We start from the raw sequence: 13,193 nt of genomic DNA on the forward strand, positions 1-13,193 counted from the left end.
GGAAGACAATGAGCATTCTACTGTAACTCGGCTAGCCTAAAAAAATATCAGACCAGGGGCATCTTGGTGGCTCAGTCAGTTAAGCGTCTGACTTCGGCTCAGGTCATGAGCTCAGTCCATGGGTTCGAGCCCCACATCAGGCTCTGTACTGACAGCTTGAAGCCTGGAGCCTGCTTTGGATTCTGTGTCTCCCTCTCTCTCTGGCCCTCCTCTGCTCTCTCTCTCTCTCTCACAATAAATAGATAGATAGATAGATAGATAGATAGATAGATAGATAGAACTTTTAAAAAACCGTTTAGACTTAGTGCAGCGCACTGGAGGTTATACTAGTCCGCATGTGACTGCTGGATGCCCCCTCTCCCACAAGCAAAATAGTGACTGTTGGTTTTGTTCATCACTCTGCTCACCCACCCTGACCCCATAGTGCCTAGCACACTGTGGGTGCTATTTAAGTACTTTGCAACTGACTGGCTGAATGGCTTTATTTATTTATTTATTTATTTTAATGAATCCATCCTTCATCATGTTCCTTGCCTCTAGGTTAACTTAGTATCTTGAAACTAAACGGAGAGGTTCAGTTGGCTCCATTTTAGGAGGCCTGAAATGCATACATTAGCTTCTACAGAATTTCAGTGTGTGGGCAAGAGATCGCTAGACCTGGACCCACTTAAAAACGGACTTCAAATTTCCCCTTAAAGCTTTCCAGTTTGTTCAGGAAAATCTAAGGGCTTCACTGGGTCTAAGCCAATGATCATCCTGTGATGTCTACTCACCCCACTTTTGCATCCGTGTCCTCTAACGTAACATCTCCTCTCTCTAAAACACATGCACTTACCTGAAACTGAATCTGACTGTGCTTTCATCATCTATAGTCTTGGTTAAAAATCTTCATTCCACTCTGAACGCTTCCCACACAAAGGCAATACTCCAGTGGCTCTGTTCTAGAGATGTTCAGTCCTCAGTATGGAGGCCCGGCCCTGCACCTTGCACTCTTAGGCTTCAAGGGGAAGGTCATAATCTGGGGTCGGCAAGAATGGGAGGATCACGACACGTCCAGAGGCCCATCTCTAGACAGAGAGTCTAGCGCGGCACTGATACAACGAGGTGGGTAACCAACCCTTACTCAGGTGTAGCAGGAGAAGGAGGGAGAACAGGGTACATTGGGCTAAAGTGGTGACTTGGAGAACCTGACCTTCCTTGTCCACAAAACTAATCTCAGATCTTCGGTCCAAAAATGGTAACTTCTTTAGTGGTTCTGGTAGCCTTTCATTTTGGAATACATAGCTGCCATTCCACAAAGCCAATCCAAGGATGAATGAACACGATCGCAATCACATGATTTGTTTACCAAAAAAAAAATAAAATGAAAAATTAGCTTTACAATCAATTATATAAGACAGCCAGAAAATCGACAGAGAAAAATTAAAACTTGCCTTTTATATTTTGAAACACACGTGTTGAAAAGGGCACTTCTCTTATTTTTATTTGTGCAAGATGTGTTTAAAAGTTACGGAGATGTGCAAGACATAACACAATGCAATAACGCAAGAAGCAACCACATACGGTACCTTTACTTCAGCAAATCATGTGCTGTCTGATAATCTCTGGATCATCCTCTGGTTTGTTTGTTTTTTTCCTCACAGCAAAGCTAAAAAGCTGGTTTTTCATGTGGCTTTGCAGCAAGTTAGCTTTTAATGAACTAGTCCTCGCTATGTTTTTCTTAGCACGTTGACTCAATTCCATGCTTGAAAGCAACAATTCATTTGGACAACTGAAGTGTATGGGATTTTATTCTAATATCACAAAGTGAAAAACTAGGATAGTCTCTTGGGCATATTGCTGCAGCCAAGTGTGATTCATGAAGCAATGACATTCTAGAATGGTTTCAAATCTTGCTATGTCCAAGGCTAATGGAATATGATGTAATCAATGGGGGCAGGGGGAGACTGAACCCCATTCCTGACTTTGTATCAATGCCAATAAAATTAGCAATCATCCAACAGAATCATGCAGACAGAAGAGAGTGTTCATCACTTTACATAAAACTTAAGTGATATCCAAGAAATGAAATGCAATACAGTTGTCCCTGATAGATCAACGGCAGAGCTTTTGAGAAACCCAAGTTTGGTGGTTTGGGGTCTGCTCATGATCCTCAAAGGTGACCAAGAGGGAGTCCGATGGGCCACTCTCACAAGAGGAAGATAAGGTGGGCGAGTCTCACTACATCCCCAGGCCTAGAGGCACAGGTCAGAGTACATCGCTAGTGAGGCAGCTGGCTATTGGTAGCGTTTCCACATATAACAGATTTTTGTGTCCTTACCTTTCCTCCGCAGAATTCTTTTCCACCCCTGAAAGAAAGGCTATTTTGACAGCAGTTTGGAATTTCTTTTGCTGCACCAAAAAAAGTGGGTAATAATGGAATGATGAAATGATGAGGTTTATTTCATGTTGAAATGGAGATGTTTCCATTTTCTAGGGAGGGAAAGAGGTTGTGGCATGGGCAGGGAGGGGCATCCAATTTATATTCCTAGATTTATTTGAATGAAATTAATATTTAAATAGTTTGCAATCCCTTGAAGTCACAGAGCGCCCTGGGATAGAAAAAAAATGTACCCCAGAACTTTAAAGCTTTTCACTAAGAATCTGCAAAACAGATCACCCACACAGTGATAACTCAGAATTGATTTTCTTAAAATGTTGCTTCTGTCTAACCTTATTGATAACAACAAATACAAGGAAACCTTTAGCAATAAGGAAGTCTTTTCGATGCACCAGGCAAAGCTTTCCAAGTCATCTGCCTATTCCAGGGTCCTTTCAAAAAGTCTAGGCTGACTCGTATGGAACAAAAGCCTCACCTGGGACTTCAGGAGAGAATCTTGCAGAGTGTCGAGACACAAAAAGTTTCAGTTCTTGGTCCAGGTTGCATTCAATCAGGTTTGTGTCCCATGATCGGATTCCTAAGGAGGGAGAAGAGAATTGACAGAGTTCCAGTTAGTCATTTCAGCGTGGTTTGGAAAACATCACTGTGACATTTCTCAGGCGGTAAGGGAGGATGTGGAAACTTCTTTTCTGAAGAGCTTGCTGGCTAGCAGTGGATGCCCACAAAAAGAGAGGGCTGGGGAGGTCTCTGTCCTAGGCCACAAGAGAGGGATAACTAGCAGTGTGGATTGAACTTGTGCCCCTCATAAAACGTAAATGCAGCTTTTCTGGGAGGGTAAAGAAAACAGTTATTAGGAAAATGACAGGCTTTACTCTAGGGAGGGGATGAATAGAAAGGACAGGAAGATGGTAAGTTCTGTAGCAGTTAAGAGGCCAACGGATAGATAATCTCAACCTTTCCCAGGGTCCCCTTGTAGGTGGCAAGAAAATGTAGAAAGAGGGTGTGGGGAAGTGGGAATTCAAGTCCAGGTCTTTGTTTTTCAAATGGGACTTTCTGCAGTGTGCATATGCAGTTTGTGTGCACATATGGTTTCTTTTCTTTACCCCCCTCATTTTGACTTGAGTTTCCCAACTCCTAGATATCAATCCAAAATTTGTGTGATCTGTCATAAGACTGGATCCCAGTCTTAAAGACTTCACCTCTCTGTCCTCTCCGCCTGATTTTATCGGACAAGCTTAGCGGGGTAGTTCTTTGGAAGCCGGGGTAAGAGGAACTTGGATGCACTACCTCCTTCATCTCCTCCTCTTCCTGTCTTTCTGAAGGGGGTGACCAGAGGGAGGGGGGCCCAGAGGACACAGAAGAAAGGAGAACTGGGGACCAAGCCAGGAAAAACTGGGAAACCAAAAAACTCTGGAATGTGTGTGTTTGTTTGTTTTTATGTATTTTTATACTTTCCCAAATAGGTAGCTCAGGGCAGAGCCATTATGTAGTATCCATGATTGTACCCTTGCATGGAGTACCTTCAATTGCCAGGAACAAACCTCTGGGACAGCAGTCATTTACTGCATACCTTCTAAAAGCAGGGTCTTGACCCTCTAGGTAAAATACAGATGATGAGCTATCTCTAAATAAACACCAGGTCATTTAATCATTTTTGCTGGTCATTAGTCATTCAAACAGACGTGGGGGTATAAATGGCAGTGCATTATTTAAACACCTGTATATCCTTAATGCTTATCTGTATTTACCCCCATTTATATCTTGTTCAGTCTTACCTTGCAAAGAAACTATGTATGTGTGTGTATACATATATACACACACACACATAACATACACACATACTTATACATATGTATATGTGTATCTTGTATTAATGCAAACGTATCACACAAAGATTCTGAAAACTCACTTGACTGCACACCTAGACTATCTTCAGATTATACACCAAGCATCTTTCTACCATAAGGAATATTTTCATAGATGGCTGTCCACTAAATAGAGGCAGACATTTATCATACAATAAATGGGATGAATTCAGGTGTGGAAGAGTTAACATTCCTAAAGAGAGGCTAAATTATAAGGGAGAATTTTATGGGTCTCCCTGGAAACATCAACAGCCTCAGCTTGCATTTGTGCTAATGGAGTATTTAAATGTTAACACGAAAGGCATGTTGAGATTTTGCAGATCTTTTTGGTGCAGAAATGATAAATGGGTTCTTTTTGTTTCACAGAAAGCTTGACAGGTTGAGAGGCCAGAATTCATTAGAATATTTTACTTCAATGTATACACTATATACTCGGCTAGTATGAACAACTGTCTAGCTCCTGTCTGAGCTGCTTAATTAGTAATTGTTAAGTGGATTCTCTTTGCTCCAGGTCTGAGCTCCACTTTGCCTCCCGGCTTGTCAAGCTGGGTCACTAAGTTAATAAGGAGACATATGTATTTAAATTAAATTCATGTGATTCTTCTGCCTTTGTTCTAGATTATGTCCAAATTGCTACATCATTTGAATGACTTCATCTTGGGTTTTAGGTAGACTCGCTGTTACATTGTTGTTTGCCATTTTCCCTTTGGCTTCAATTAACTTGTCATGACACGTGCAATTAAATGTTTGCTTGGTATTTCATAAACTCCTAGCTGTATGATTTATAATTTAGCAAGGAAAAACAAAACAAAACAGAAAGACCGGTTAGAAATTAATTTTTAAATTACACTAGGAAACAGTTCATAAAAATAATATTTCTCATTTTTACAACGCCAATGAAACAAAAACTTTAAGGTTCTCTTTTCAAAGGAGCAATTTCTAGCCAAATTAAGCCTTAACAATGTATAAGTCACTACTACCACTTACAAAATAAAGGCTACAATGGATTTGAAGGTTATTTTAATTGGAAAGGAAAATTTGGGAACAAGAACACTTAATATCCCAGTTTTAGAAATAACATACTTTGTAATTACTTTGTACCTTCTACTGGATAATACTAGTAAAGAGAAACAGTATTTCTGAAAGAAGGTTCACATTGCATTGAGTAGATTTGTATATCTTCACTCTGGGCCTAAGATGAAGCCAACAGTGGGCCCTCTAAAGTTCATAGGACAGAAAAATATCTTCTTTCTTTTATTTATTTATTTTTTTATTAAATTTTTAAAATGTTTTATTTATTTTTGAGAAAGAGAGAAAGACATCATGAGTTGGGGCGGGGGGGAGGTCAGAGAGAGAGAGGGAGATACCGAATCTGAAACAGGCTCCAGGCTCTGAGCTGTCCACACAGAGCCCGATGCGGGGCTTGAACCCATGGACCATTAGATCATGACCTGAGCCAAAGTCAGATGCTTAACCAACTGAGCCACCCAGGCACCCCACATCTTTTTTTGCTCTAGCTACATTCTTCCATCCCTGAATTCCTGGTAGGAGGGCTAGGAGGGTGCTGATAAAGAGTTTCAGAAGAGGCTTTCAGAAGCAAGTCATCCTGGTCTCTCATGGATACTATGGAGGCCAAGATCAATTCCTAGCCTTTTTTATAACAATGCCCCCAAATGCTCCAGCTCCAACTTCCCAAAGCCTTTACATCCCCAGCACTCTATGAAGATTGTGCCCCTTGCTGGCTTACCTAAGTTGGGGCAGAACAGACCTACCAAATGGAGGTCAACCTCCATTTATTAAACTTCTGGGCCCAGAGGACATCTGTCACTTCTGGGAAGCTGGCCTATGGCTAAGCACCTTGAGAACTCTCCCACCTAATCTGGGGCTGTTGCCCAGCCATGGAAGAGGGTACCATCACTGTCTTCAGGCCAGTCCTCCAGCCAAGGTAACTGAGGGTAACAAATGATCTTTCCATCTCAGTTCTCTGAATCCAGGGGAAAGCAGTGCACAAAAGGGAGACTAAAGTGCACATAAAACTTACAGATGGAAAAGGGAGAAATGAAAGGTTGTGTGTGTTGTGCTGGGGGAGGGGGGATGGAGGGGGGAGGTAGAGAGGGGTGGGTGTATGTTCATTACCAGACAAGACAGGGTGAACAATGAGGAACCACTTCCCCTTACTTTATACAGGTTATATCTTGCCAAGTTAGCAATCGTGTAAGCATTTTACATCATTATTTAATAAAGTCAACAATTTTTAAAAAGCACCTCCCATGTAAAGACTAAAATCTGTATTCCTAAAAGAGACAATAAATTGGAAAAAAAAATGACAATTCAATACATGTTGAAATGACACATGACTTCTAGCTGACAGTTATTTGTGCTTTGAAAGTTGATTTTCTTTCTATGAACTTTTTTTAGTTGAACCCTCTGATCCATAGTCTTTTGAATATTTTTTTGCTAGTACCTAAATGATAAACCTAACTATAAGATTCTATTTGTAAAACTATGCTAAAAAGTGATCGGAAGACAGATTTGAATCATAAACTAAAGAAACACAATTTTTTTGAAAAAAAGATAGGGGCTCCTGGGTGACTCAATCAGTTAAGCGTCCGACTTCGGCTCAGGTCATGATCTCGCAGTTCGTGGATTTGAGACCTGCATTGGGCTCTGTGCTGACAGCTCAGAGCCTGGAGCCTGCTTCCGATTCTGTTTCTCCCTCTCTCTCTGCCCCTCCCCTGCTCACACTGTCTCTCAAAAATGAATAAACGTTTAAAAAAAGATAAATTCAAGGTTTATTTGTCAAAGTTTTCCTATTTTTTCCCCTTGAGCAAACTTTCAATTGGCTTTTTTCTTTTTTTTACGCCAACAACTTGATGTTCAGAATATATATGTTGTGTATAATGCAGACAATACCTCTCATAGAAGTCATCACTTCAAAGCATTGGTGATAAATCATTTAGGTCTTCTGATAGCATCCCACATTGGAAACAAATAAAAGATGTGATTTATGACCATTATTGGTCTAAAAGTTAGAACTTATTTTAAAAAGTAAGCCTTTAGAGAAGATAAAGCATGAATCATCAATCTAATGACCTTAAGTTTGGGGACTGGCTTGGATTTCTGCATGGATCACAGAACCCTTACTAGATAATACCAATTAAGCTGTACAAGCAGAAATCCATCTGCCTTTTGACTTTGAAAAGTATAAAGATGAACATAATAAATTTAACACTCCACAACATTTATTCTAACCTCCCCCATGTGTTGGTTTTTCCCTGTAAAAATAAAATGAAAACTAAACCCCACATGTTTCCTGGGCTCCTAATTAATTCTCTCAGCCACCTTGAACTGAAAACAATCAATAAAGTAACATCACACAGTTACAATATCAGCTAAACTTACATCTAAAAATTCAGGGCAGTAGATGTTACACACACAGATCTTTTTATATATGTGTATAAACAAATCTTGCTGATTCCCAATGTTAACTAGTGGAAAGTTAGACTATTTCACAGTAATTGAAAGCACCAAACTGACACTTAGTATGCCTTCTATGTCTTGATTCCTGTAAAGCAATAAAATGAAGCAGCGCAAACTCCTTTCACAAGGCTCTAGAATTCAGTTCGCAAGGTATGGATGCATGTAGTCTACGTTCTTAAATTAACTGGAGAAGTGTGGCTCTGCTAAAAATGGCAATGGCTATTAAGTCTAAGTTGGGGGCTAATAGGAAGAGGGTGAAATAGGTGCCCAGGAAGGCATGTGGTGGTAGCAACAGTGGTCCAGCATAAAACTGCATAACTAACAAAATGAAGCTAGACCCTGTCCAATTGTTTCAGACTTGAAAAGAAATGACCAAACCTTACATGGTACATTTTGAATACAGTTGACAAAATGAGGGACCATCTCTCTTCCTCAGTTTCAAAAAGCATTTCCTAAGCAGACACATCGGGATGTTCAGGCCTGTGAATTTACTGTATTACCACCATCTTCCAACAGATTTTATTTTCTAGGCTCCCCAAAGAACGCTCAGTAACCAGGGGGCAAAACTGCAAGTCACCACGGTCTCCAAATCCACAGAGCATCAGTTTAAGACGAAAGGGGAGAAAGGGGAAAAAGGAAGCAAGCGTAACAAATGCTGAACTGCATTGCCAGCCAGCAGCACACAATCCAAGCGGAACCCCCTGGAGCATCTCCGTCTCGCTTCACACAACGCGGCCCGCAGGCACCAGCGACAACAGCAGTGGTATCAGAGTGACCTCTGGAGGAGGCCCAGCTGGGACCTGCAGGCGGAGGCAGCAGCGTGTCAGGCAGAGGGAAACAGAGCCAGCCTGCCCTGTTGCTAAGTCATCCCAGCCTGTCTGAAAAGCTAGCGGAGCAGTGCCACTTAGTACCGCCAGGCCCTGTAGCTTGAGCTGCATCCGAGATCCCAGGACCCAGGAGAGCAATCTCCAGAGGAGAAGCAGCATCTGTTACCGCAAGTGAGGAAATGGCTCTGCTCCCCCACTTGATTGATTGTTAATGGGATCGATACAGCCATTTTGGAGGAGTTTTGTGCAGAAACCCGACCAAATCGGGGAATTACAAATCAGGAAGGCACAGTGATTGAGAAGAGACCATAAGGGGGCTTCTGGGATTCCAGTAATGTCCGTTTCTGGATCTGGATGACACAGATGTGTTCCTTTTGTGAAAATTCACTGAGCTCCTCATTTAGGATTTGTGGCTTTTCCTCTCTACGTATTATTTCAATAATTTTTTCATTTTAATGTCAAAAAGACTATTCTGAACTTTTTTACTGCGTGCTACTAGTGTGAAAAGGAGTAAAGACAGCACTTCATAGCAGTACTTGGAGGCATCTTTCCACAAACAGAAGAGGACTGAGTAAACCCCCCCGTCCCCCCCCCCCAGGAATGGGGTACTGAAAGGGTGACCGGCAGAATAACAAAGCAGGAAAATAACTGTGGTCGAATGTGATTGCTGAAACACCTCCCTGCATGGGGTGCTGCCCACAAGTGGATGACAAAGACAAGCTGGGAAAAAACGTGTCTGATCTTCCTCTGATGTTGGCTTGCCCTGCACTAGCATCATGACAGGGCCAGAAAAAGAGTGGCAGTGCAATGCTGGCACTTGTGTCACTTGTGAATGACGTGACCTTGAGCGGATCCTCTTATGGGTCCTGCCTCTCTGGGTCCCCATCTCTAAAATGGGGGTGATGGTGCTTCTCCCGGCACCACATTGGGTGGTTACGAAAATCTTATAGATAGCAAGCCACCTCCTAACGGATTATTCCCCGGCAATGGTGTGGACAGTAATTGTTTTTTACCCAAAGTCATTGATTCATAGAGCAGCCACACCCAAAGTCAGTACGTATAAAATTTTCCAAGGAGAAAATGCGCAAACTAAAATCAGATTAAAGGCCTATCGTTGAAAATGAAGGGGTTTTTGAGATGCTCAAATAAGGCATTTCAGTACTGAATCTCTTATTCTTGACTTTTTTTCCGAATAAAATAACACGACTGCATTCTGCTCCTTTTTTTTTTTTTTAAGCTGAAAGGAAAAAAATCAGTGCTTTAAAGTTAAACAAAAGAACCAGGTCTGCAACTCCAGGCCCCACCCTGCAGCCTTTTGTTCTGGGGACAAGGAGCCGTTTCCAAATGCAGAGGCAGAAAACAAGCGCTAATTTTTTCATCGAAAATAAGGTCTTTCTTTCGTCTTTTGGGGGGGGGGGGCGCCGGGAGCGGGGAGCGAAGGCTGCGTGAACGCCCTTTGTCCGCCTCGGGCTGCCGTAGAGACCGCAGTGCGGACTGCACCACGCCCACCAGCCGGTGTCTCCAGGCAGAAACGCTTCAGCACCACCCCAAGAGAATAGAGCGCGGGCAGGGGCTACGCAGGGACCTGGCGACGTTTGTCACGGACGAGGGGAGGTCTGGGACACAGGAGGGGAAAGCAGAGGCTGAGACCAGAGGTGCCTGCTCGGGAGGACTTAGAGCGCAACAAAGCAGGGCTGAGGGAGAGGTGGGGGTACGCAGCACCAAGCCCGGGGCCCCGGCGAAGCGCACGCCCGGCGGACCGCGCCCGATGGGGGCGCCGCAGTGCGGGGGGCAGGTGCGGCGAGCAGATGGGGGCACTGCGGCAGCCCGGGTGGGGCTGAGGGGCGGGTCGGCCCGCGCGCCCGAGGCTGCGCCCGGCGGGCCCTCACGGCCCCGCCCAGGGTTCTAGGCAAACCGCTATTCGGCCTCTGCAGAGCGCGCTCCTGGTGCGCGCACCGGGCTAGGCGCTGGCCCTACCCGCTAACCGCCCCCCCCCCCCGAGCCATCACTACCAAGGCTGAGACTTTTGAAAGAAGCCCCACCCCGCAACTTGGGGTCCCATTGTCCTTTCTGAAATCTGCAAGCAGGGTCCCAGGGGCGGTGGCGAGGCGGCGCCGACTGGGAATCAAGCGCAAGAGGTTCTCCATCTCTGCGTTCGGGGGGGGGGGGGGGGGGGGGGGGGGGGGAACGGGCGTGGCCCCAGGACTAGCCTAGTCATTGCAAGTAAAGAACAGATCGGGAGGTTTTAAGCCAGAAAAAGCATTTCTCCGGGACTGAGGTGGCTGTGTTGAGAATGATTCCCATGCGGGCCCTGGCACATGGTGCTTCAGCCTCGGATCTGTCCGCAAAGGGAAGAGGGGAGTCCCAGCATTTTGCGGGTGACAGAGGAGGACTGAATGGGGTGTCTGCATCAACTCCCCACCCCCGCTTGCTCCCTGCGGTTTGGGCTTTATTGTGGCCGCCGCTCCTCTGACACCTGCATTTCATTTAGCAGGAGAGGCGGTGGCCAGCCAGGATCTGCAGACCTAGCCTGATGACAAATCCCTCAAGGTTAGGAGAGACACTTCCACTGGGTCCCAAATCTAATAATTCACATTTTTCTCCCAAGTGAGCCCAGGAAAGAGTCCGGACTGAGTGCGGGAGGTGGAGGGGAGAGGTGGGGGTGCGGGGCGCGCCAGAGGAGGAGGGCAGCCGTCGCGCCCTGGGTGGGGTCGCGTTTGCCAGTCTCCTCGAGCGCGTCCCCTGGGGACGCAGGGCCTCTTACCGAGTTCGATGTTGCCGATGGCGCGCCGTAGGTGCTCCTCGGTCACGATTTCGCCGACGACCACCAGCAGGTAGAACTTGCTGTCGAGGAAGCGATGCGACAGGCTGGGCGAGGTGGATGCCGCCGGGTTGGCAATGCTGCCGGACGGCTCCGGCTCGGCGGCTTCCACCACCACGGTCGCCATCCTGCCGGCCCGCTATGCCTCGGCGAAGTGTCCCGCTCCCGCCGCTCCTCTCCTCTGCGGCAGGAGAAAGGATTATCTCCGAAGGTGCTGTCTCCGCTCCGCCCCCTGCGTCCCCCCTCCTCCTGGCGCGGCGCGCCGCCTCCCCCTCCGCCCTCTCCAAGAGCGCGCGGCGGAGAGGAGCGGGGAGTGTGAGAGGGCGGGGAGGCGGCGCCGCTTTTATATGGAGACTAGGCTCGGAGCCGGGAGGAGGAGGAAGAGGAGGAGGAAAGGACCACCCGGCACATCCTCACGCGGTGGCTGCCTCCGCTCTTCCAGCCGTTGGCCCAGGGCTGATGTCATCTGCAGCAAATCATCTCGCCCGCGGCCCGGAAGCTGGAGGAAAGAGGTGTGCGGACAATGGTCAGGGCAGGGCCGCGAATCAAGGGCCTGGGGGACCCTAAGGGCCCCCGCTGCAGCGGTGAAGGGAGAAAACACTCCCCATCTACACCCCCCACACACCCATTGCTGCAGGCACCCACCCCGCTTGTGCCGGAGCACGGGATGGGTTTCCATTATCACCGTGGAGATATTTACCTTGTATGAGGTGCACAAGTCAGGCCTCTGACTAGTGTCCCCGCCTGTGATGAAACCAGATTCTCAGGTGCTGTGGGAGCACAGCGGGCGTAGTGCTGAGGGTACGCCGCCCAGGAAGATGGAACCTGTCTTTTCTTTGACCTTGTGGACTTGAGAAGACGTATTTACCAATATTTACCACATTGACTTAATACATCAAAAATGCAAAACGTATGCCTAGTATTGTTCAGGCTTTGGACACTACTCTGCCAAGTCCCAAAGGTAAAAAATAAAAAGTACTGGCTTCATGGTACTCACGGAAAAGAAGAGGAATGCATTTTTCTAGATACAGATTTCTTTTCTTAATATGCCGAACAGATAGCATCAGGCATAACAAAGAGTAAAGAGAAGATACTGTCTTTACCCCAGCAGGATTGCAGTGACTATAATGTACTTTCAGTTCCCTAGGGAACACACAGGCAAAATTATTTCATGTGACAAAGCTGTCTTTAAAAATATATGTAGCATTGGGAATCTTTACTGCCTTTGTGTTTAGAACACATTAAAATGTTTAAAGGCAGCCCATCTACAGCCATTTCTCACAGATCTACTGAATATTGCTTCTGTCCCAGGAAAGGAGTCATGGTGGTAAAGAAGGGACAAAATCTACCTACTATTAAAGACTGAGAGATTAGAGACTTAAGAAAGAGGACTAGATGGAAATTAGGCTGGTCAGTATAGTTTTTAACACTAGAAAGCATATTAGTAAAAAAAAAAAAATCACCTGGATATGCTAAGATTTCCAAATTAGCCCATTGTCTTACCTATTAACCAACATGACTTATTGGTGATACACTCTGTGCTCTTAGCTCTTTCCTGACACCAGGGCATGAGAGACCTGGTAGGCAGCCAAAGGCTATTCCTTTCTCATGCCAGTCTGGTCACTGGGGAATAAGATACCATCTGGCCCATAGCAGTTGAAGTCTGTGACAAGCTCACTGGTGAGCCACATTCACCAGTGAACAGTGACAAAGAGTCCCCAGGTGAGAGTAACAGATCGCTTCTTGGTCTAGAGAAGGCGTTCACCTTCTGTTAGGGAGGTAAAGGCAGCACCAAAGCCCATAATTGGGAGGTGAGTTCT

The 13,193-nt window shown here is 45.6% G+C and overlaps 1 protein-coding gene across 1 annotated transcript; it reads right to left on the reverse strand.

The window, feature by feature from the left end:
• Positions 1–2,855: 2,855 nt before the first annotated feature.
• Positions 2,856–11,578, reverse strand: LOC120247951 (microtubule-associated protein 1B-like; the record flags this gene model as incomplete). Its single annotated transcript, XM_039256070.1, has 2 exons — positions 11,317–11,578; positions 2,856–2,957 (listed from the first exon to the last, which is right to left on the reverse strand). Coding segments are annotated over exons 1-2 (286 nt in total), but the record flags the coding sequence as incomplete, so codon positions are not given.
• Positions 11,579–13,193: the final 1,615 nt, after the last annotated feature.

The sequence above is a fragment of the Hyaena hyaena genome, unplaced genomic scaffold, assembly GCF_003009895.1.
Source record: "Hyaena hyaena isolate Hyena2069 unplaced genomic scaffold, ASM300989v1 scaffold_558, whole genome shotgun sequence".
Classification (NCBI taxonomy): domain Eukaryota; kingdom Metazoa; phylum Chordata; class Mammalia; order Carnivora; family Hyaenidae; genus Hyaena; species Hyaena hyaena.